General features: G+C 46.6%; 1 protein-coding gene across 9 annotated transcripts in view; it reads left to right on the top strand.

The window, feature by feature from the left end:
- The window catches only part of PAX6 (paired box 6), a 58,920-nt gene that overhangs the window by 19,637 nt on the left and 16,067 nt on the right, over positions 1–23,216 (top strand). For 5 of the 9 annotated variants that reach the window (XM_069623554.1, XM_069623551.1, XM_069623555.1 and 2 more), the window contains 7 exons: positions 298–428; positions 1,170–1,385; positions 2,186–2,351; positions 12,498–12,656; positions 13,385–13,467; positions 14,035–14,185; positions 14,488–14,600. In XM_069623554.1, the coding sequence (XP_069479655.1) occupies positions 298–428; positions 1,170–1,385; positions 2,186–2,351; positions 12,498–12,656; positions 13,385–13,467; positions 14,035–14,185; positions 14,488–14,600 (1,019 nt within the window). Of the gene's footprint in view, positions 1–297; positions 429–1,035; positions 1,078–1,169; positions 1,386–2,185; positions 2,352–12,497; positions 12,657–13,384; positions 13,468–14,034; positions 14,186–14,487; positions 14,601–23,216 lie in introns of all 9 variants that reach the window. The other 4 variants (XM_069623557.1, XM_069623550.1, XM_069623552.1 and 1 more) reach the window with 1 other exon arrangement.

The following is a 23,216-nucleotide window of genomic DNA, read 5'->3' as shown; positions in this document are numbered from 1 at the left end:
AAGCGCATTGTACTCTCGTTTACTTGTACTGGCGGTGCTGTGATTGGACGGGATGGATTATAACAGAGCGCTTATTTTAACTCCGCATTTTGATGCAAAATGCGTAAAGAGCACTTTGTTTCGGTTTGCGCATGTTTCTTGGGGTGCCGTGTTGATGCAATGTGTGGGGTGACACTGGGAGAATGTTGCATGCAGGGCTGTCATGTGGACGGGGGTCTTGGAGGCAGAGCTGGGCGGGGAGCCGCTGCGGATCGAAGCTGAGCTCCTTCTGTGTTTCTCCCCTTGCCTCTCTCGCAGGTCATAGCGGAGTGAACCAGCTCGGGGGAGTGTTCGTGAACGGCCGACCCCTGCCCGACTCTACCCGGCAGAAGATCGTGGAGCTCGCCCACAGCGGAGCCCGGCCGTGTGACATCTCCCGCATCCTGCAGGTGAACGGGCTGGGAGCCCCCCGGCCGCGCCACACAGCGCTAATACCGTGACTTAAATAGCACCACTTACGCTAACTCTTTCCGCCCAGTTTATCAAAGCACACATTTCATCTGCTAACCATTTTGTACTTGGTATGCATGTAGATTCATTTAAAATATTATGTTCAAATTATTAAATAGATTGTAAGTAAAAACATGCATTACAAATATTCTGTTATGTCCAGTCTAGTCCAGTCTGGGGATTTAACAAGGTCGATTTCTTATAGAAATTCGTCAAACTTGTAGTTTGTCATTGGGCTGGGGGGGGGGGTGGGTTGGGGGGATTCATATCTGTAAATATATTTATTGTTGTGCCTGGATAGATTTTAATAGCAGACGGCCAATTGAATATAGGCGTAGATGTATTTTTACTGTAAGGTTGTGGGTGTAATGCTGAGCGATATTACAAGAGTACCTTCCTTCCTACGCTGTATTTTTAAGTATCACTTTTATAAACAAATATATATATATATATATATATATATACATTGTAGGGCCACACGTGTAATTTTAAGAAAAACTTTTAAGTAAGTTCTCATACCATTTAAGGTATATTTTTGTATTATAGACCCAGGCAGATGCAAAAGTCCAAGTGCTGGACAATCAAAACGTAAGCTTGTCATTGTTTATGCATACTTAAAACATTTTATTAGTGTCTTGAAATTATTAATAATGTGATTTTCTGTCCGTTTCCCTGCCCAGGTGTCCAATGGGTGTGTGAGCAAGATCCTAGGCCGCTACTACGAGACGGGCTCCATCCGCCCGCGGGCCATCGGAGGCAGCAAGCCCAGGGTGGCGACGCCGGAGGTGGTCAGCAAGATCGCGCAGTACAAGCGCGAGTGCCCGTCCATCTTCGCCTGGGAAATCCGGGACAGGCTGCTCTCCGAGGGCGTCTGCACCAACGACAACATCCCCAGTGTGAGTGCGGCGGGCAGGGACTCGGCGCGCAGGGGCCGAGGGCTGGGCAGTAGCCCGAAGAGTGTGGCCCTGTTTCGTGGAGCCATTTGCGTCTGAAAACGGGGATTTGTGGGCCATTCTGCCCGCAAATCCCAATTCGTCAAACAGGGATTTGCACGCAGAATGGCACGCAAATCCCCGTTTTACACGCAAATAATTCCACGAACAAAGGCCCGCGTTTCTAGATATAACGGCCAGCCTTTCCCGTGTACCTATACAACTGTAATTCACAAACGCGCATGCACCTCATATTGCCACGGTGTGTACGCCCTGCGTGAGCCATGGGATTTATTTATGCTGCCATGATAACATGCATTTATGTTCCATGTTAGAGCATGCTACAGGCACATTTAATAAGCATATTCATTTACTTTTGGGTCACGAATGTATGTTGCGCTAGTGTCGTTAAATCATGTGTACACACTCACACAATATAGATAATGTACATTGTATTTTATTTTAGTTTTTGCCAAGTATGCCATCAGTTACGGCCGCACCCGGCTACTGTTTTTTTTCTTCTGTCAGTTCAGAACATATATACTTATTTGCAATGGCGCCAATCACAACTGTGCTTGGAGTCTGCGTGCATGCCTGTATCTGTTGATGACTGAAGGCATGGCTTTCGGTTGGTCTAGGGAGTGTAGCCGCTTCCTAGAGCCCCTGACCGGAAGTGGGTCGGCGCGCCGAGGGCGGGCATGGGGCTTGCTTTGCAGCTGCGGCGTCCCAGGTGCTCCGGCCTTTAACTTCCCTACTCCTTGCAGGTCTCCTCAATAAACCGAGTGCTCCGCAACCTGGCTAGCGAAAAGCAACAGATGGGCGCGGACGGCATGTACGACAAGCTGCGGATGCTGAATGGGCAGACGGGCACCTGGGGCACGCGTCCGGGCTGGTACCCGGGCACCTCGGTCCCAGGGCAACCCACGCCAGGTAAGAGGCCACGTCACCATGTGTATCTATGCAGAGGGGCCGTGAGAGTGTGTGTGGGCCAGCGTGGTTTCCAATCATCTTTTAGCGAGACGCACGGCGCCCACGATAATAGTAACACAAACTTAGCCGCCGTATTTCACTTCTGGTCCTATAAGGCTGTACGGCTTAGACTCAACGGTCATGCATGCCTATGTATATCAGAGTGCCCCCACAGGGGCACAACCCAGACTAAAATGTATTCGTGCCCAATGCATGAAATTTCCCCCATCCAACCTTAAAGCGACTGCAGAAAACCCCATCACACGAATCGTTCTGTTTCCGTCCCACCGTGTGCGCCCGCCGTCGGGTTATCCGAACATAAACCCCGCCCTACCACGGCCCGAACCCGCCTTCCAGTGGGTCTTGCGCTTTCCCATCGTGGCAGTTCGCTGCCGCCTGGATGGCACCAGTGCAATGGGTCGAAGCCGAACTTCTCGGTATCAACCAGGTAGTCCGGGGCCTTCAATATTCATTAACGGCCTCTCTGATTCACTGACCGCTGTGCAGTTTCTCAGCGCCCCACGGGGCGACTGCACCCACCAAACAAACAACAGGCAGGACGGGTCAGAACTTGAGAAGTAGAGGAATGCGCCCCCGTCCGCCCCGCCTTCTATGTACCTGAACCGAGTTGAAAGGGGCGGCGCGCTCCCTTTAAAAAGCGCGTCCCTTCTGTCATGGTCTCGGTGTATGTGCAGAAGTCACGAGGGGGTCGACCTAGATGCAGCCTTCTGCTCACTGGACCCCCACATCCGACATACAAAGATGTCATGCTTCGGCGGTCAATATTGTATTGAGATGGGTCATCAGAACAGTTATTGCTTGAGCGCCTAGAAACGATGTATATGATTTTTGCGCTACTAAATGCTCAATACGTGTGTTCAAGGGTACACTTTACTGCCATTGTTTTTACTCTGTTCAATTTATATATGCACACATACTTTCTAATAACCCAACCTAGTTAAACACCAGATTTTTGAGGGTGAATTGGCCAGCTGTACACTTTGCCCCGAGCACTGTCCTTGGTTTTGCTGCGCAGTACAGCCACGTCTGGTAGACTTCTGCCGCAATGTGTTGCTGCCACTAGCGACAACTGCGTCGAATGCCCCCGACTGATGCTTCAAGGAAGCGCGCTGCTTTATTAAAATGTGAACACAATTCTGCGTGCAATGAAATTTTGACTGTGGTGGTGTGTCTCTGCTGTGCACAGCCAATTGTCCAGTGGACCATATAGCCCGGAATTTGAATATGACCTGCCAAGTGTGTCTGCAAAGGGGTTTCGGGTGAAAGATAGGACACGGGGCCTGGATTGGATCAGCGCCCCCCACAACAGGACAAATAAAACAAATACTGATTTAAAATGTAAGCGATCTCGATAAATTCACTTTCCAAACAACGTCGAACTTTACTCGCCAAGATGAGTCTGTCCAAAAAAACCTGGTCGCTACACACCCCTCGCCCCCCTTTAAGAAAGGGGGGAAACCTGCAACAGTAAGCCGCATATCTGGTACAAAGGATGTTTCTGTCACACGCGAGAACGTGTTATGGGAACAGCCCTGTCGCCATGTAATTGCTCATTAGAGAACGCTTTGTTTCTCATTAGGCGACGTGAATGCGCGTCTAGCTGGAGGAGACGTCTGTAGAAAGGTTCCACAGGAGAGTCCGGGCACGGCATGGCACCGCTTGCCAATTAGGCGTGCGGGATATTTAAGGGAAGGACACAACTTAAGGGCAGCGGGACGGGGGCGAAAGGCCCTGCGTATTGTACAATGCGTCCCTGTGTGTTATTGGTCCGTACAATGAAAGCGAACAGGACCGTCCCCACCTGCCTCTCATGCAGGCCGTGGGCGAGGGAGTGGGGGTGCACGTAGCGGACTGCGCGGGTCCCACTTTACGAGTTTACCTAAAAAAGTGTTTTAATTGATTCGAATCGGTCGTTACTTCCGGGGGGCTTTCAGTTGTGTTATTTTCCCAAAAGCAAAATGTGGCTTGATTCCCATTATTGTGTGTGATATTATTGCCTCACGGGTTATTTATGTTTAGTACGTTTCCACAAAATGTCTTCAACCGCATTCTTAACCTGCCGAAAAAAAATGCGACCATGTTTGTCGTTGATATTATCCGGGTGTGTAGTGTCTTTTACGTACATTCCTTATTCCAACAGGTTCAGAAGGATCACCATTTTTATTTCTTATTTTTTGTAAAATAAAGGGACTGAAGCGGCTGGGTTTGTTTGCCCAAGATGACATGTGTTTGCTTAGATGGGGGGAGCCGGGATTGTAATTTTAAGCACAATAACGACTCTGAACCAGGAGGCCACAAGTGAATAGAGCAGGGTGCCGCAAAGGCATCCGGGTTCCCTAGTGACCTAGAACCACTCTATTTGGAGAGGTCTCGCGGCTTTGGCGGTGCGCGTGTTCTTTTCGAACCGTGTGCCGCCGAGGCACACGGCCCGACCAGCGGGCTTTATTGTGAATGAAGCTGCTCGGTTTGGACACAAACCTACTCCATATTGAATTGCGTCATACATGTGCACGCCAGTTTCTGGTTTGCCTAAAATGCCCCTGTGATCCCCCAGCCATCATTAGAATGCAAAGGACGGTTTGCGGGTGGTATATTCGCCTGTAATACGTGCGACCTGCTTCTTAGCTTCCTTAATGTATTCCTGAACCGAATCACAGGAGACTGTGTTTATAAATGCACCCCTTCCCCGGCGTCTGAAACATAGTTTGCTAATTTGGAATAATAACACAGCTGAACCCTTGAGGCAAATTCACACTACAGCATATTTGTGTCCCACGTGTGAGCACCGTACTACGATTTCAGCAGCTAGTCTGTACATACTATGTTATGACAACAACAGATTGTGCATGCACGTTACGACATCGGCATATAATATGGCCAACGCACACTATGACGGAAGCGGATGGGGCGCCCCCATATGACATCTCACAATCTATGACAACATCTGGTCTGCACGTCACAGCCGTTTGTGTATCCACACTATGACATTAGATAGCGGGCCTGATTTACAAAGTGTTTTTAATGGCATTGGGCCATTGTAAAACGCATTTGTATAGTAGGCCATATCCATAGCGTACTGTGGCATCAGGAACAGGTGTGCACACAATACCCTTATATCTGAAGTTATGCCACAGACCATACTATATCCATAGCAGACTATGACAGCAGCAACTGGTGTGCATAGAACACCCTTATATCCGATGCTATGCCACGAAAGCATAGTATATCCATGGCGTGCTTTGACATCAGCAACTACTGTGCATAGAACACCCTTATATCCGATGCTATGCCACGAAAGCATAGTATATCCATGGCGTGCTTTGACATCAGCAACTACTGTGCATAGAACACCCTTATATCCGATGCTATGCCACGAAAGCATAGTATATCCATGGCGTGCTTTGACATCAGCAACTACTGTGCATAGAACACCCTTATATCCGATGCTATGCCACGAAAGCATAGTATATCCATAGCGTACTATGACATCATCAGATGGCGCATTCGCCAAATGACATCAGAAAAGAAGCCACCCTTAACACATTATGTATTGACACCCGTTGTGTGCTCAATACGCCATGACATCAGCACCTTGGCTGTATACATAATACACTGTCACATTAGCAGATCGGGTGTCCCCACTCGGACGTTAGCAGACAGCGTATCCACACCACACTAGGACATTAGTAGGAGGTGTATGCACACTATGAGAGCAGCTGGTGTACACCTATTATCAGGGCTGGTGTAGAAGGTAGTATGTTCGTACAGCTCTACGATATCCGCATCAGCAGCCGGTTTTCCATGCTACACTATGAGTTCAGAGGCTGACATATCTACCATGAGACCAGCAGCTCATGGGGGGGGGAGGAGTCCGCGGGTGGGGTACCCGAACCTTTGCATTCAGCAGCTGATCTGTCCACCACGTCATCAGCAGCCATTGTAACTAGAGACAGGCTGTGAATCTGCAGCGCTCTATCTTAGCCACGCCACACAACATGTCATCAATACCGGGTGTGGTCCGCATGACGTCACCAGCTCAGTTATCACGGGGCATTTAGCAGCTGGTGTATGCACCCCAGCTTAATTAAATACAATCCACTCGGACGCCAGCAGCAGGTGTATCCACACTAACACACCAGGAGCTGGTTCTACCTCTACGTATTCTGACCTGAGCAGCTGGTGTATCCAGACCACACCGTGACGTCAGAAGCAGGTGTATCCACACAAACACACCAGGAGCTGGTGCAACCTCTACGTATTCTGATAGGAGCAGCTGCGGTATCCGGGCCACACCATGACGTCAGCAGCAGGTGGATCCACACTAACACACCAGGAGCTGGTTCTACCTCTACGTATTCTGACAGGAGCAGCTGCGGTATCCAGGCCACACCATGACGTCAGCAGCAGGTGGATCCACACTAACACACCAGGAGCTGGTGCAACCTCTATGTAGTGTGCCCTGAGCAGCTGGTGTAGCCAGACCACACAGTGACGTCAGCAACAGGTGGATCCACACTAACACACCAGGAGCTGGTGCAACCTCTGCGTATTCTGACCTGAACAACTGGTGTATCCAGACCACCCACACAATGATGTCTTCTGCAGGTGTATCCACACTAACACACCTTGAGCTGGTGCAACCTCTACGTATTCTGACCGGAGCAGCAGGTGTATCCAGAAAACACTGACGTCAGCACCAGATGGATCCACACTAACACCCCAGAAGCTGGTGCAACCTCTACGTATTTCGACAGGAGCAGCTGCGGTATCCAGGCCACACCATGACGTCAGCATCAGGTGGATCCACACTAACACACCAGGAGCTGGTGCAACCTCTATGTAGTGTGCCCTGAGCAGCTGGTGTAGCCAGACCACACAGTGACGTCAGCAGCAGGTGGATCCACACTAACACACCAGGAGCTGGTGCAACCTCTATGTAGTGTGCCCTGAGCAGCTGGTGTAGCCAGACCACACAGTGACGTCAGCAGCAGGTGTATCCGCACTAACACACCAGGGGCTGGTGCAACCTCTGCGTATTCTGACCTGAGCAACTGGTGTATCCAGACCACCCACACAGTGATGTCTGCAGCAGGTGTATCCACACTAACACACCTTGAGCTGGTGCAACCTCTACGTATTCTGACCGGAGCAGCAGGTGTATCCAGAACACACTGACGTCAGCACCAGGTGGATCCACACTAACACCCCAGGAGCTGGTGCTACCACTATCACCCTTCAGCTGGTGCAACCTCTACGTATTCTGATCGGAGCAGCTGGGGTATCCAGAACACAGTGACGTCAGCAGCAGGTGTATCCACACTATCACCCCATCAGCTGGTGCAACCTCTACGTATTCTGTCCTAAGCAGCTGGTGTATCCAGAACAGACACTGACGTCAGCAGCAGGTGTATCCACACTAACACACCAGGAGCTGGTGCTTCCGCTTTCGCCCCATCAGCTGGTGCAACCTCTAAGTATTCTGGCCTGAGCAGCTGCTGTATCCAGAGCACACCGTGACGTCAGCAGCAGCTGTAGACACACTGACACACCAGGAGCTGGTGCTTCGACTATCACATCTTCAGCTTGTGCAACCTCTAGGTATTCTGACCTGAGCAGCTGGGGTATCCAGAAGACGCAGTGACGTCATCAGCAACTGTAGCCACACTAACAGACCAGGAGCAGGTGCTTCACTATCACCCTGTCAGCTGGTGCAACCTCTAGGTATTGTGACCCGAGCAGCTGGTGTATACAGAACACACAGTGATGTCACCAGCGTTCATAGTGTCGGGCATTTTGTGACATTTGTATATCCCGGGCAACCAGAAACAGAACATCCGCGGGTCTATCCGATTTAAGTTCTCCCATGTTGTTCTTACTGGCTAGGGCTCTAACCTCTAACTGAATCGCTTCCAAAACGGAAAACTTATCTGACGTCCACGCTACTCGGTATTCGGGTTGTACACGGCCCCTCGATTTCAATGTGTATGATCGAAACGACTATATAGGCAAAGTTGATGTAATTATACTGCATTTTAAGAAGTCGCCGTTTGGGGCGAAAAGGAAAGAAGGTGAATGGGTCTAGTCTTTAAAACATGAATCCAGGCTTACAATACAGCGCGCATGCGCATCTCGCCTTTCCGCGAATCATTGCTGCTCTTTGCGTTCAGCCTATTGATGAAATAGGACATTCCCGAACAGACCCCAACTGGCATGCACCACGCATGTCCAACAGGACACGTGGACGTCCACGCACTGCACGGAGTAAGGCCTCACAAGTGTGATTTCTTGAAGAGAGCACGAAGAGATGCAGTCTAAACGGTAAAGTCGCAATATGCACTGAGAGAGTCGTGTTTCTATGGAGAGTCGCGTGCAGTTTCCAGCCGCCTGTCGAGACCAGTGTTTCTTCCTACACCTGCAGGCTTCACGCAAAAGCAATGTGCAGCCATGCAGCTAACGCGGCAGTGCCGAGACCCTGGCACATTGCGCACTTTGCGCACAGACGTGCATATCAGAATAGCGGCAGGAACTCGCAAACTGGAGTGGGGGCGCCATGGAGTTATTCCCAAACATACACGAGGAAATGCAGACCAAGAACGTCGGGTTTTCTTGGTGGGGGTGTGGGGGGGGGTCCTTTCTCGTTCACTGCCCAATCTGCTCCCCTCCCGTATGTGCTCTTGGGGTTTAAGAGAGCATTAGGGCAGAAGCATAAGGGGAGGTTGGGCCCCGGAGGGGGGCAAATACGGTGCCCATCTGACGAGCGCCATGCAGCAGCGAGCACAATCGTGCCTCCATGAGGCCTGTCAGCGGAGAAAGAGACGTCTCGATCCGCCAGAAATTCTCCAGCGATTTAGGGCGGTTTAAGGATCAGAGAGGCACTTTTTGCTTATCTCGCCCCCGAATACCAGGAAAGCCCGCTGTGGGGTTTAGACACTTTCCCTTTCAACAGACTCTACAATGTTTTGATCCGGGCTCGGGAGCTGAAAGGTGCCGCGATGGGTTTGCTATCTTTTTTTGCTTGTTTTCCGCCTCAGCGCTCCGGACACTAAGGAGCGGTTTCATTTCCCAGCGTCTTTTCCCTGGAAACAAACCCCGGACTCGGCGTCAGATGGGCGGCCCGCGGGATAATGGGCCGCGCATTCACCCCGCTTTAGAAGGATTAGGTCTGGAAGGTGGAACAGTCTATTGAGCAAAGCCTCTGCAACGGCTGCTCGAGGAGGGCCTTTAAAGGAGATATCTTAATTGTCTGCCGACATATTTTGTAAGGCAATAGCAGTCCTGTTGCGCGCTGTTTGGCGAACACTGGCAACGACGAAACCCTTTACAGCTGCAGATGATTTGAAGGAAAAAGTGCACTTCTGGGTATCCGATTAGGCAGAGGCGCTACAACGCACGATACGTATCGCGGGTCCACTTCTCCCAGATGGAAACAGGGCATGGCAATTAGTTACTTCTTCGCCGTCGATGTAATAATGAGCGTAGACTGGCAAAGGCACAGAAAAATAATAACAGCAAAGACGTGAAAACCAACTCTGCGCCCTTAACGCCTTTCCCGATTACCAACAAAGCCTCAGTGGCATTTTTTTCTTAATGCAAAAAACGGGGAACACATACATGATAACTCTTTCAATGGGTCCGAGCGATTTACCATCAATTGGCCTAAATGCGTAAAGGAACTGTTCTCCATATAAGTTATAAAAAGAGGAAATATGTATGAAATGTAACATTTGCGGAGTACAGACAGTACAGGGGAAAATTCGAACGTTCATTTTCTACAAAGTCCGTTTTATTTTTAAATGTAGGAAATGTAATTCGATAGTAAGCTATTTTTACAATGACCCGTCACTTTACACTGACGGCTGACCCGCTATAATGTGATTTCACGGCTTATTTTCGAGAGGGAGTGGAAATTTTAAGGACAAGGGCCGAAAGAAACATGTTTCGCAGTTTCTCATTCCAAAGTGCGCCAGGGAAGATGTAGACCAGCACACACCAGGAAGCCCTTGTAACCGGCACTCGCCCCCCCCCCCTTCTACACCTGGCTCTTAAAACGCATCAGGCTCAAGGCCCCGTGGGCACGCATCATTTGCGCGCCCAAAATAAAAACAACGCGAAGGCAAACACACACACACACACTCCAGCTCTCTGACAAGACTCAAAGAGTCACGCAGCAAGTTTGAGGAGTAAATAAAAACAGGCCCTTGTGTTCGAATATGTGAGCTGAAGCTTATCTAATCTCGGCTAAGTAGTTTTCGCTCTTTCTGGGGCTGAGTAAACAGGCCCAGTGTATAGAGAGGGGCTGCCCTTTCTCCCCCGGCTCGCATAGAAAGCGCGAGTACTAAATGGCACCGAGCGGCCCAGCCCAGGGGACAGTGATTAATGACGGCGGTGCATAAAGGTTAACACACTGCCCCTGAAAGGTCTGTTGACTGGGGGGCTCGCCGTACAATGCGTCCCGCTGCACGCCTCCAGAGAATCCCTTTGTCACCTCCCACCGATTGTGTCCGCTGAAATTCTGCCCACCAAAGTTTGCCAACCCTCCTGCACCCAAGAGTTTAATAGTTTCCCCAACTCCGAGGGCATTGTGTGCCGGTGAAAGGCGGGTCCGTCCCCATTCAGGGCCCGGTGGCCACCTCAATGGATCTGCTGCAAACGTCCATATGGTGGTCACTGCGGATGAATCCAGCTCTTTAAGGGGGAGGGGGGTGGAGGAGCAGAGAAAGTTTAGGGGGGGTTCTGAACATTGCAGAGTGCTTGAAAGGGTGCCACCAGATTCTGCCTCGTTTTTCTCTTTAACCCTTTGAAGACGTTGGCTATTGTCCACGTGGGCCATAAAAGGACAGTGCAGAGTGGATTCCCACAATATTTAAAGGGCAGAACAGAAGTTCCCTGAACGCTGTTTATGCTCCCGATTTTAACTGCATTGTCTTATAACTCTGCTGTGTGTGTACTCTTTGCTGGGTCCTCTAGTTCCCATCTTACGTGCATTTCGTCGTGGTAAGCTTCTCACACGGCGCGTGAGACCCTTTGCAAAAGTGACAGGACAGGCCCTTGTTGCCATGTGACATTACCACACCAACCTACAGGGAAAAAAATACAACAGACAACGGACGTTTTTCATGCATCTTGGAAAAGAACTAATCCATACACCATCCCCCCACACCCCCCCCCCCAAGAAGATTTTGGAGAGAGTCGTCTCAGGTTATACAGCGAAGCCAGACACAGTGCAGACCCTAACAAAACCTGAAAGGCCTTGCAAAAACTTTATCCCGCTTAATGATAGAAATTACATCAAAAGTCTTAGGAATGCACTAATTAAAATTGTACTCTTTACGTGACATGCCAAGCGTTCAGCTGCGGAGCTGCACATTCACCGGGTTTGGTGAACTCGCTATCAATTCTTTTCAAATTACATGTTAAATTTTTTTTCCCTAAAAAAAAAAAAAGAAATCTTACTTTTCCCAAGTGCCGCACATTACAAAGAATGGACAGTCCCTTTATCTAAATATAAAATTCCATTTTCAGCAATTACAGCCTGCTCCTGTTGATGATATAATTACAGCTGTGCTCAGTAATAGGTGTCAAGGCAATGCACACTCATACAATAGTTGAATAAAAATGCAGAACAATGCAGCCGCTTCCAAATTCACAACCTTTAAAATGAAATTGACTGTGCGGGATTCAAATAAAATACGGCATCAATATTTTTTTTAAAAGATTACAAGCTTGGTTTAGTTTCCTAATACACGTGTGCTACAAACCTTTCAAAGTCTAATTGATAACGCTGGGATCACTTATTATAGATTATCCGAATTAACAGAAAACACTTAATAAAAGGTCTAATACATTTTAAACTCTACTGTGGAAAAATGCATGTCTTCTCACATTCTGGGCACAGTATTTTAAAAGAGATGAACACTGTTTAGCAGTTAAAATGCACATGTGTACACCTACAAGTTTCAAATGTATACTTTAGGAAACAAAAACGTCAGAGGGTGAATTTATTGGAAATGGCTGTCGGCTAAGGCCTGGTAAAGGACCGCAGTTGGCCCTGCTGACCTGTTTCCTTTTCTATGCATGTTATTCAAGATGGCTGCCAGCAACAGGAAGGGGGAGGCGAGAACACGAATTCCATCAGCTCCAACGGGGAAGACTCGGACGAAGCGCAGATGAGGCTCCAGTTGAAGCGGAAACTGCAGAGGAACAGGACGTCTTTTACACAGGAGCAGATCGAGGCGCTGGAGAAAGGTACGTCCGAATGACCTAGGTTACAACGCCGTACGTCACGGCCTTCTTCAGAGTGAAAGGGAAGTCTTCCCGTACATTCTGACCCCTAGTCCGCAGGGCCCTCGTTCTGTAAGCAAGGCGCCCCCCACTTAGGGCATGTGTCGTTTCCATCGCCATCACTAAGAAGCAACACATGCCATGGTGGAACCCCCTGAGGACCACGCCCCTTTAGCCACCCACAATTTGCGTGCTGGGAGTTTTTTTACACGTGCTAAGTATGGGCCTAGAGGCCCTGGTATGCATAGTTCTATTGGTTACCTAAAAGGCAGTACAGCTTAAAGGTGTCTCACCGGTCCAGGGGCCCATGCCGTCATGATCATGAATGTGTTATGTAGGGTTGCGTAGAGACGAATGCGTGCGCATACCCGTCGCAGGTAAACAAGGACACTCATCGGACGATAGTGGGCGCTGGTAAAAACCAGTCTGGAAAGACAGGCATTATTGCTGTACCTTCACTAAAAAAACATTTGTAGAGCGAAATCGAAATGTTATTAATATCAGGTGATGCGATTATATAGGCCTCATGTTTCCGTTTACCTCCACACTGACGCGAACGCACCCGTCATTCGTGTGGAAAAATGGCAACTATTACTCCCGAGGGAGGAGTGATTGCAGCTTTGCATCGCCAGCGCCTTTATCGTCTGTTAATGTCATCTGAACTAACGCAGTAATAACATTTATTTTTGCAGAGTTTGAAAGAACACATTACCCTGACGTGTTTGCCAGAGAGCGATTAGCTGCCAAAATAGACCTACCTGAAGCACGAATACAGGTACCCGAGACATGGTGCAATTAAATGCCTTGTGATACGGATGGGTGACTTTTCAAGGCACTGAAAAAAAACGCTAATTACCGCCGGGCACGTGGGCACTTGTGGATCCCAGGAGGCCCAACTCGCATATCCGCCAACCAATCGTAGAAGCCTCTTACGCACCAATATATATTTTATTTGAAGCAAATACGAGAATTGTATTTGTTATTTTATTTGGGTGTGTTGCTGTGGGAGATGAATATTGCATGTGATGACAGCTCGGTCTTAACTTGGTATTTTATATGTTTCTGGTGCCTATTGATTTCATTTGTTATTTTCAGTCAATCTACCATTAATTTTCTTACTGGTCATCTGTAATCAAGTATACAAATCTAGCTTTAAAAATCCCTATGCCAAATAGATCCAACAGAAACCATTTGGCATGGGGATCTTTAGACCTAGACGTATGCAGTTGTGTACCAGGGAGCTGTACGAATTGTGGTAGAAGAGTTCTGCCATTTAACGACTTTGTACTTTTGGCTGCCATTTTGAGTTGGACAATTTGTATTAATTTTTGGCGGCTTCTAGGTGTGGTTCTCGAACAGAAGGGCGAAGTGGAGAAGGGAAGAGAAACTGCGAAACCAGAGGAGGCAAGCAAGCAACACTCCCAGCCACATCCCCATCAGTAGCAGTTTCAGCACTAGCGTGTACCAGCCAATCCCCCAGCCCACGACACCAGGTAATCCAGCATAGTGGCAAAGCACCTGAGCAATGTCCAAAGGCGGTAATGAGCACGGCTTCCAACATCAGGTGTGAAATGCGTCTACAGTTATGCATTGCTATTGCTGAATTCCGTTTTATTGTAGTCCTTAAATAATAACGGGCAAATTAAAATTGCAAGCAACAAAATCCAAAGAAAGCGGGAGTAGATGACCATCTCACCCGTGACATGGAATAAATAACATGACAACTCTGTATTCAACAGATTTTTACATTGTGTGTATGCTGCCCTTAACCTAACGCGTTGTATTTTCATTTTAGTTTCATTTACATCAGGGTCCATGTTGGGCCGAACAGATACCTCCCTGACAAACACATACGGTGGGCTCCCGCCCATGCCCAGCTTCACAATGGGAAACAACCTGCCTATGCAAGTGAGTAATGACAAAGCAGGCAGCCATTTTGAAACGTGTTTATTTAAGTGTGTACATATGTATTTCATGTATAGGCCGAAAAAGGAGAGCGGACAAGCACAATTCAATCAAGTTACAAATTGATATGGCATGCGCTGAATAGAACGATGATGGATTTGTCAGGGAGGAATGGACAGTGAGTTAGATATTTAGGACTCTGCATGATGGATGAGCATTTACTGGCAGAGCCCCGAGGCAATTATTCTGTGCAACACACGTTGCTAATTAAAACACAAAACAGGAGGACAGTGCAACGTACTTGCTGCCCACAGCAGGGTTCAACTAGCTTAAATACTTATTTCAGCTGTAAGCAGCAAGGTCCATGATCATGTATGTCCATGTGTATAGAGAAAGATACGGGATGCAACGTTGTAAAGGTATTTATATATCTGTTGTTCCACATATCACTCCTGTTTATGTGAAATAAGTCATTTTAGGGAAAAGGCACTTTGTATTGTTGAGCCCATTTTATCCAAACATTTCACAACACAATTCAGAGCCAGATTTGTAGAACGTGTTGTTGGCAGCAGATACGCTGCCTGGCTCTGTAAACCATGAGACATTTGTGTCATATAGCAGAACCCCGATTAGCCAGGCAAAAGATGGGTTTTCAGACCAGGCCGGATTTGGCAAAATGAATCCCTATTTGTTATTTTTCACCACAAACTCTTTGAGATACACAAGGGAGCATATTTTGTGTAAAATGTGTAGTGCATTTTTATGCACACCCGGTCCATAACATTAATGAAAACCGCCATTTCCACACAGAACCAATTTATGAAGCTGGCCTACATTGGCTCACAAATTGGCCCACGCTAGCCAGTTGGGGTGGTCCATTGGGAATTGGTTTGTTGCCCTGCAGGCCAGAAATAAGCTGGTTTTCAGATTTGTTGTGCAAGACACAACATAGCGTACTGGCACTTCATTGGTTGTATTTAATGATTAAGTGATGATGTGCGTGATAAGATTGGACACCACAAGTGTTTCATCCACTGACAAATCATTTTTACAAGTTTTTTATGCAAGTTGTTTACTTAACCTGCAGCTTGAGGGCGGCCGGTAGTTGATATGAAAGCGGTATAGTGTTGATTTCAGCATGCATGGCTGGTAGGCACTGTGAGCTATGTGTAAACCAATATTTTTCACATAATCTATAATAGTAATCTGACTTGTATATTAATAAGAGCTGTGGTCAAGCATTCAGAGCGAATATATATCGCAATGGAGTCTAGGGGTAATGGACATGATTTATACATCAAGCAGCAGCTGTTAGTATGTCGGGTCAGGGTATATACCGAACAGGAGTGAGTCATATTCTCAGACCCATTAGGCCAATGGATTGTCTGCATTGGAACTGCAAACCCTATCGGGTCCAAAAGTATACAAAACTGATGGCCGAATTACTCTGCTGCACCAAGACTTAGGTGTTAAGGGGTGACTGCATAGTCGTAGCCATGCTGTATAGGAAGGGCAAGGTTAGATTGTTCCTGCTATGACCCAGTGGCATTGCTTGCCGCTTGTACGAACAGGGGTTGCATGTATGCATATTTGTAATAATTTATTAAGGGGCACTGAAAAGAGATAACACGCAAGGCCAACCAGCTATATAGTATAATTTATAATCCACACCACACTGACAGTCCAACTAATTTCATGTGCAAGGTGATGCAGCAATTCTAATTCACCTGAGTTAGGGTACTTAAATAGGAATCGCTTTCAGCCTGGAAAAAGACCTGTGGTCGAAACATGTGTCAGCTGCCCTTTGTTGGGATTTAAACAAACTTGTATTATCAAACAAACTTGTTGCATTCTTAAAAACCACAGTCAGCGCAGCGTGGTTGTGCATCCATTGATTTGTTACATTTGGAACTCTTGGGGCAAAGGTTTCACCCAGATGCGACCATCCACAGCTGACATCTATCAATCAAGGATTACTGTAAAAAGAACCCCTTTAAATTCAATTATTGTAGCTCCGCACTGACAAGCACATTGGATCTCAGTCTCTTGCCCTGCCTTTTTTCAAGCACTGAAAAGTGGGTTACCCTGTCTATTGTTTCAACCCCTTTCAGTTCAAGTGGTTGGCAGCAAACCGAATTAGATGGAATATTATCATGATTCGTCTTGTTGCATCTTCTCCTACTGCTTCTTAACGTAAAAATGAAATTGTATAAAGTGAACACCCTATCTAACTTTCACATGATAAACAATCACACCACAAATAATAAAATACATCTAGAACTGATATTTTGGCATTGTAATTGATCTGGGACAAAAAAATAGTGATGGAAGAAAAAAAAAAGTAGCCAGCATTCACAAATCAGAATTCACGTAGTATTCAAGAGTGGCATTTTGCCTGGATATTTGGGGCAAATAATGTATTTTAAAGCATAATGGTCCTGTAAGATTGCATACAACTACCAGCTGCAGAGTGCACCAGGGAGGTGAAGTGGACCACAATGACCTGTCAGGCTGGCCCTTCGGGCATTGCTCTATTGCCCTCTGGGCCAGCCAGAGTCTGCGTAGGACAAAGCATTGGGACAACAATCCCATTCCTGGGGGCTTTGTATTTTATTGGAATAAGAGGATCATAAACAAATAAGGAGAATCGTATTAGGCATGGACATGGTTACAACCATGAGTTACATGGAAGAGGGGCCAGAACCATCCCATAGGTAAGAGGGGAAAGAGAAAGGAGTAAAGTTGAAGTACAGGAGCAACCCAGCGATGAGACGGGAGCAGTCGAAAGGGCATCACAAGACCAGCACACTGAGCAGAAGGGGGCCCCTCGTCCAGTCCATCAGTGAGAGAGGAGGTGAGGTGGCGAGAAGGAGAAGGCCCAGAGGCAGCTTGTTGGTGTGTACGAGTTACAAAACAAGTGGAATCAGCAGCAGTGTAGAATCATGAAGAATCCTACTCTGGTCTTCTCAGGGTGTGCAGGTGAAGCAGTTAAGGGATGTGCCTTCAACTGGCCATCCAGGTGATGGGTGCCCTTGACATGTGAGTCGTTGCAGTGGGAGTTCATCACATGGTCCGCTGCTCTCCTAATCAAGGTTATTGTTTGTCTTTTGGGTGGGAAGGTGGTTTGGTTCAAGTGAGCAGCACATATCACAGGCAGAAGGGTGCCTGGCAAATGGCATAGTCAGATCCCAACTTTCTGCACACAGGATGGTTCTGGGAAAACAATTCAACTCCGAACTTCATCAGGGGGTATGCCTGCAGGGTTCCTTCAGGTTTATTACATTGTTCAATGCTCTGCTGTGAGATATATGTATAGGATCACTGGTAATGTGGGGAGTACTCCCTCCCCACCCCCACACAACAGTGCCACACAAATAGACCTTGATATTCTATCTAGCCCTGTATATGGCTGATCTAGAACCAATGAATCTCTCCCCCTTGAGCAATGTTATGCCAAGAACCAAGCCTGTGTACAGAAAGAATATATACTTATTAAATAATAGGTTCAGTTAATATTTTCACACATGCAACTTTCGCTGTGGCACAAAACAAAGCTATAAAAAAAGACTCCCTTTTTGGGAATCGACAATAAGAAAAACGGAAATTACACCCTATATGCGTTTTTCACCTTTGGATCTCATGGAAATAGAGAACAGGTCAAAAAATCAGTTCAAACCTTCTATCACACACAGATCCCTTAATGTCAACATTAGACAGTACCTTGGAACATTACAAGATCATGAGCATTAGCATTCCTTGATAAGGTTTAGATTTAAACCAACTGCAAACGTTTTCTATGTTCAAAAGCAACTTTACACTTGCAGTGCTTTGTACATGTAATTTGAAAATGCTAGCAGTTTTGAAAGCACAACAGACTTTTGATAATACTTTGGATTGATAGAACCCTTCTTCCTCCGCCGCTATGCAAGCCAGAATCTCTTCTATCACTTTCTCACTCTCTGTAGAGAGTCTATATTTCAATTAGAGACCTCACTTTATTTCGTTTAGCAAGACACCTCTCTCCACGAGCACCAAAAACCCTGACATTCAGTGTACATTTATTACCCCTCTGCTTTAAGGCCAGGTCTGACAAATGGTGAACAATTAGGATTTTTTTTTAGACAAGGACACCCCTTCCCTTGAGGGAGTTTTGGGGTTCGGAATGAAATTGGGAAAAACAACTCACTTTAAATGACTATTTCTTCTTCCTGGGAGCGTTTTTCTTAATTTGGAATGTTAACAACATCACCCAGTGTTATTTAGCTATAGGGTAATTCATTTAATTATTATTTTGTAAAATGCTAAGGGTCTACTTCCATACCCCCACCCATTAATTCAGGAGAAGGTATTAAATCAAACAAGTCCCCACACTTGGTTCAGTTAGACACATTACTAACATAGAATGTCTCTGGGGCTGGTGCTCAGGGATACATCAGCATTTCTGGACCCTCTGTTGGAGAAAGCGGGGATCTGGTCAGGTGCTTCAGTCATGTATAGCCACCAGCATTCATCCCGCTATTTGGTTCTCCTTGCAAAGATCCCAGCATCTGTCTATGTTTCCCTGATTTCCTTCAGCACTCTCATCAGCAGTTGTACCCCAGGTAGTGTCACGCACCTCCCAGACAGGGTTACATTCTGCAACCCTCTTTCAGTTCTCACTTAGATTATTTTAGGCAGCTCTCCTCTCCTCTGGCGTGTGCATCCACTTTTGAACCTCAAAACCACTCCTCGGAAAATTAAAAATGAGGAGGTGCTAGCTTATTAGCCCTGAATCTTAATTGGACCCCTATGGTCCCCAAGGACAAGCTCCTCTCTCAGAATATGTTCCCCGAGTTATGTAGTTGAAAGGATGGGAGGGATGAATCCACCCACTGGAGTTTTCACCTAAAAGGTTTCTGCATGGCAAAAGTTTGTATCTTACAAAAAAACATGACAATATATACAGAGATGCCTCTAATCATGCCAGACTTAATAAAATGATTCCCATGTTTGCACGAGGTTGCACGTTCAAACAGTGGTTTTTCATGGTTTACACAACAAATATATTAGTTATGAACGTGACATTTTCTACCCAACTATCTAATATATTAAGTTATCCCATCTCCAAATCTCTGCTTTGCGACATTTTCTGGAGAGTTAAGAACACATTTAAGTTTGTAACTCAAGTCTGAATGGTCGAATTTTTATATGGATTACTTCCATAAATAGGCATTTTCAGCAGCATTTTAGTGATACTTGAACCATTATGCTGTGACCTATGATTCTTGAGAAAATGAACAAACTATGATCATTCATTTACACTTATGGGAATCTTCAAACATATATGCAGATCCTCACTCTCATTCCACATTTAAGGTTAATTTCTCCTAGGAGCAACCAATCCACTCTCTGCTGCTCTGTTGTTGACTTGGGCCTGCAATTAACCCATCAGTCTTTCTTCTCTCAAGGAGAACAGGCCCCAATAAAATGCCTTCATGGTCACTGCTTGCGTGTTCTGAATAGAAACAGAGCCCTTACTAGGAAATAGAAACTTAAAGTCATACCTCTAGAAACAGACACTTATATTTGTGAAGGTTACATTTCATTGGGCATATGAGGCCTTCTGTTTATTTTTAATATATTTGTACCTTGCCACGACTGTTCACTTTCCCATCTGTACATTGTTTTTAAGCTGCACATGCACTCCTTTCCAAGATCGCAATATTTGTATTTACAAATGATCACTTCATGCTTCAATCACCTCGAAGGAAAAGTAGGCACACTTAGTAAGTGAATTTGTCGTTCTTTGAAAACATAATTTTTGATGGTGCAGCTGAAAATGAAATGCTGCATTTTTTGTCTGTTAGTTCACAATGTGCCTTTCCATTTCCCTTCTGTAGCCTGGTTTCGTTTTTCACATATTCCTGGCCTCAACTGCAGAAGTACATACATTTGAATTCACTAGGCACATTAGCAATGTTGAACTTCTTGATGCTGGCTTTTCAGTCTGCCAGTGTGCCTTCCCATGACAAGAAGGTATTTCTGCACATTTTGAGCCTAACATGGCCTTTCAGTTTATTTGATCCTGAGGCTGGATTTTAAACACCACACTGCCCAATCAGGGCCATTGTTGTCTTGTGGGTATGTGGCCTGATTCAAACTAATGCATGGCTCATTTTGGGACCAACATGGCCTTTCAGTTCATTTGATCCCGGGGCTGGCTTTTAAACACCACACTGCCCAATCAGGATCATTGTTGTCTTGTGCGTATGTGGCCTGATTCAAGCTAATAAATGGCGCTACTGTAACATAAACAGGAAAGCTACTAAGAGCCTCATAAACTTAAATCTTGGTGGCCGCAGTCAACCATTTGAATATATTCCACCTCTGGATCTCTATGGGAAGATAAACCTGAGAGAGAGCTCACTATAGCCAATAGGGACTCAACATGCCCATATATTAATTTACCTCATCATAATCCTAATGCATATTGGTACCTCACAATGCATAGTCCCCAATATGCTAAACTTCAGGCTCCACCATCACACAGAATACGACATCTTCAGTATTACAATGCCGTCAAGAAGTTGCAGGATAGAAAAGCTCTCCCACGGCTACAAATTGATCTCCTTACCTGATAGGAAAATAATGTAAATGGGACAGTATAGCTACACATGACTCAAATGCCTTTTCATTTACCATATCCTTAGGGGAGAACATGGAACAGGTTGGGAGATGCAGATATGAATTTCAACCTTATAGTTACTGAAAGCTAGCAAATCCATTTAACATCCCACCTCACTTGGTATGAATGTTCTACTATTCATAGAGCCACCTCAATCTGTTGTCAATAATCAAAATTGCTAGTAGAGGGATTTGACACCTTCATCCATGAGTGGAGATATATCTACCTCTGCTCGAATCAATGTTCTAGATTCAGGACATTGGCTCAACATTGCTTTCATATATGCAAATAAGAATCCAACCCCTATTGATATATGTAAATGTATATGTATCATTGAGAAGACAGTTTCTAACCAACTCGATAATCGGATTAATCAAAATGGCCTGTCATTACCAATTTGGGTTCAGGCTAAAATATAGCACTAAAACTGCCACCATCTAGGTCATAGATGAAGCTCTTCAAATCATGGACAGAAGAGACTCACGCCTCCTAGTTCTCATTGAGCTCTCTGCCATGTTCAACATGGTTAACCACCTCACACGGATCAACCTACTCACAAACAGAATGGGCTTCTCAGGCACAGTTCTCAAGTGGTTTGCATCTTATCTCTCTTACAGGCAGCATTCTGTTCAGATGACCCACTAGCACCAGTAACCCGTGGAGTCCCACAAGGGTCCTGCATCTCCCCAACCATGTACAACCTTTATACCAAACCCCTCTTTGATCATCTAGATGCCCTCGGCATATCGTACACAAATTATGTCGACGACACCTAAATCCTCCTCCCCTCTCTGGTTCATATCACCAAGACACCACAACCATCAATGAAGTTTATGACATTGGGCCTCATCCCGAGTATGGAGGTAATCATGGAGCTATTTGCGCCATGACTACCTCCCATACCGGTACCGAGTCCGCCCTGGTCCAATGAGGACTTACCAGTCCATTCCAACCTTGGAGGGACCTGTAAGTCCCCAATGAAAAAAACATTCCCCATTCCCATTTCATCCCCCATAGGGCTAAATGGGAATGGGGAAGTAGCTAATAACTGTACCGCAATTTGCGGTACCGTTATTAGCTCTCTGGTCCCTTAGCGGCTCCCGCTAAGGGCGTCTAGTAAAACCAGGCGCCAATTGCGGGACCCGCTAAGGGACCTCGTAGTAGGGCGCAAAGGGATTACCGGCACCAATGTCCTTAACGGTGCCCGGTATCCCTTTGTGCCCTACTCAGAATGAGGCCCATCGTCCAAAACTGGATGGCAACCCATCAATTGTGCCTCAACGATGACAAAACATAGATCCTCATTGTAGGCTCGCACTCCACCCTCCGCAGCATTGACCCAGTTTACAAAGCTTTTGACATTGAGGGCAATGGTATCCAAACATCTTCTGCAGCCAAAACCCTAGCCATCTACATAGACACCACCCTTGACCTCTCTTGCAAGGTCAACACTATTGCTTCCTCTGCTGCCTACACCGCAAAACTATTAATGCCAGCAAGCCATTCCTTACCACAACTAACTGACTCACAGTAGCCTGAGACATCACCGGAGCCAAATTGGATTACTGCATAGGTGTTGCCAGCTCTGGAAAAGATCGGGGGCTGTGCTAATTTTGGGACTGTCAGGACTGGGGGCTAGCTAGCCTTTTTTGTTGCAACGCCTGAGCTTCTATCTGGGGCTACAACCAAAAGTCCCGGGGCTAGAGCCCCCTCAGCCCCCCATAGCAACACCTCTGGATTACTGTAACGCTCTCTTTGTAGGAACCTCCGAACGCAACTTGTGCAAGCTGCAAACCATCCAAAACAATGCACTGCGAGCAGCCCTAGGTTTGTCCAAACACAACCACATCACAAAGGCCAGGAAAGATGCCCACTGGCTTCCAATCCGTGAAAGGATTACATTCGAAACTCTCTCCATCATACACTGGTGCACCACGACCACTGCCCTGGCCTAC

This window comes from Ambystoma mexicanum, chromosome 11, assembly GCF_040938575.1.
Source record: "Ambystoma mexicanum isolate Mex_15411 chromosome 11, UKY_AmexF1_1, whole genome shotgun sequence".
NCBI lineage: Eukaryota > Metazoa > Chordata > Amphibia > Caudata > Ambystomatidae > Ambystoma > Ambystoma mexicanum.
The sequence above is the reverse complement of the archived record's forward strand: the minus strand, read 5'-3'. Positions and strand labels throughout refer to the sequence as shown.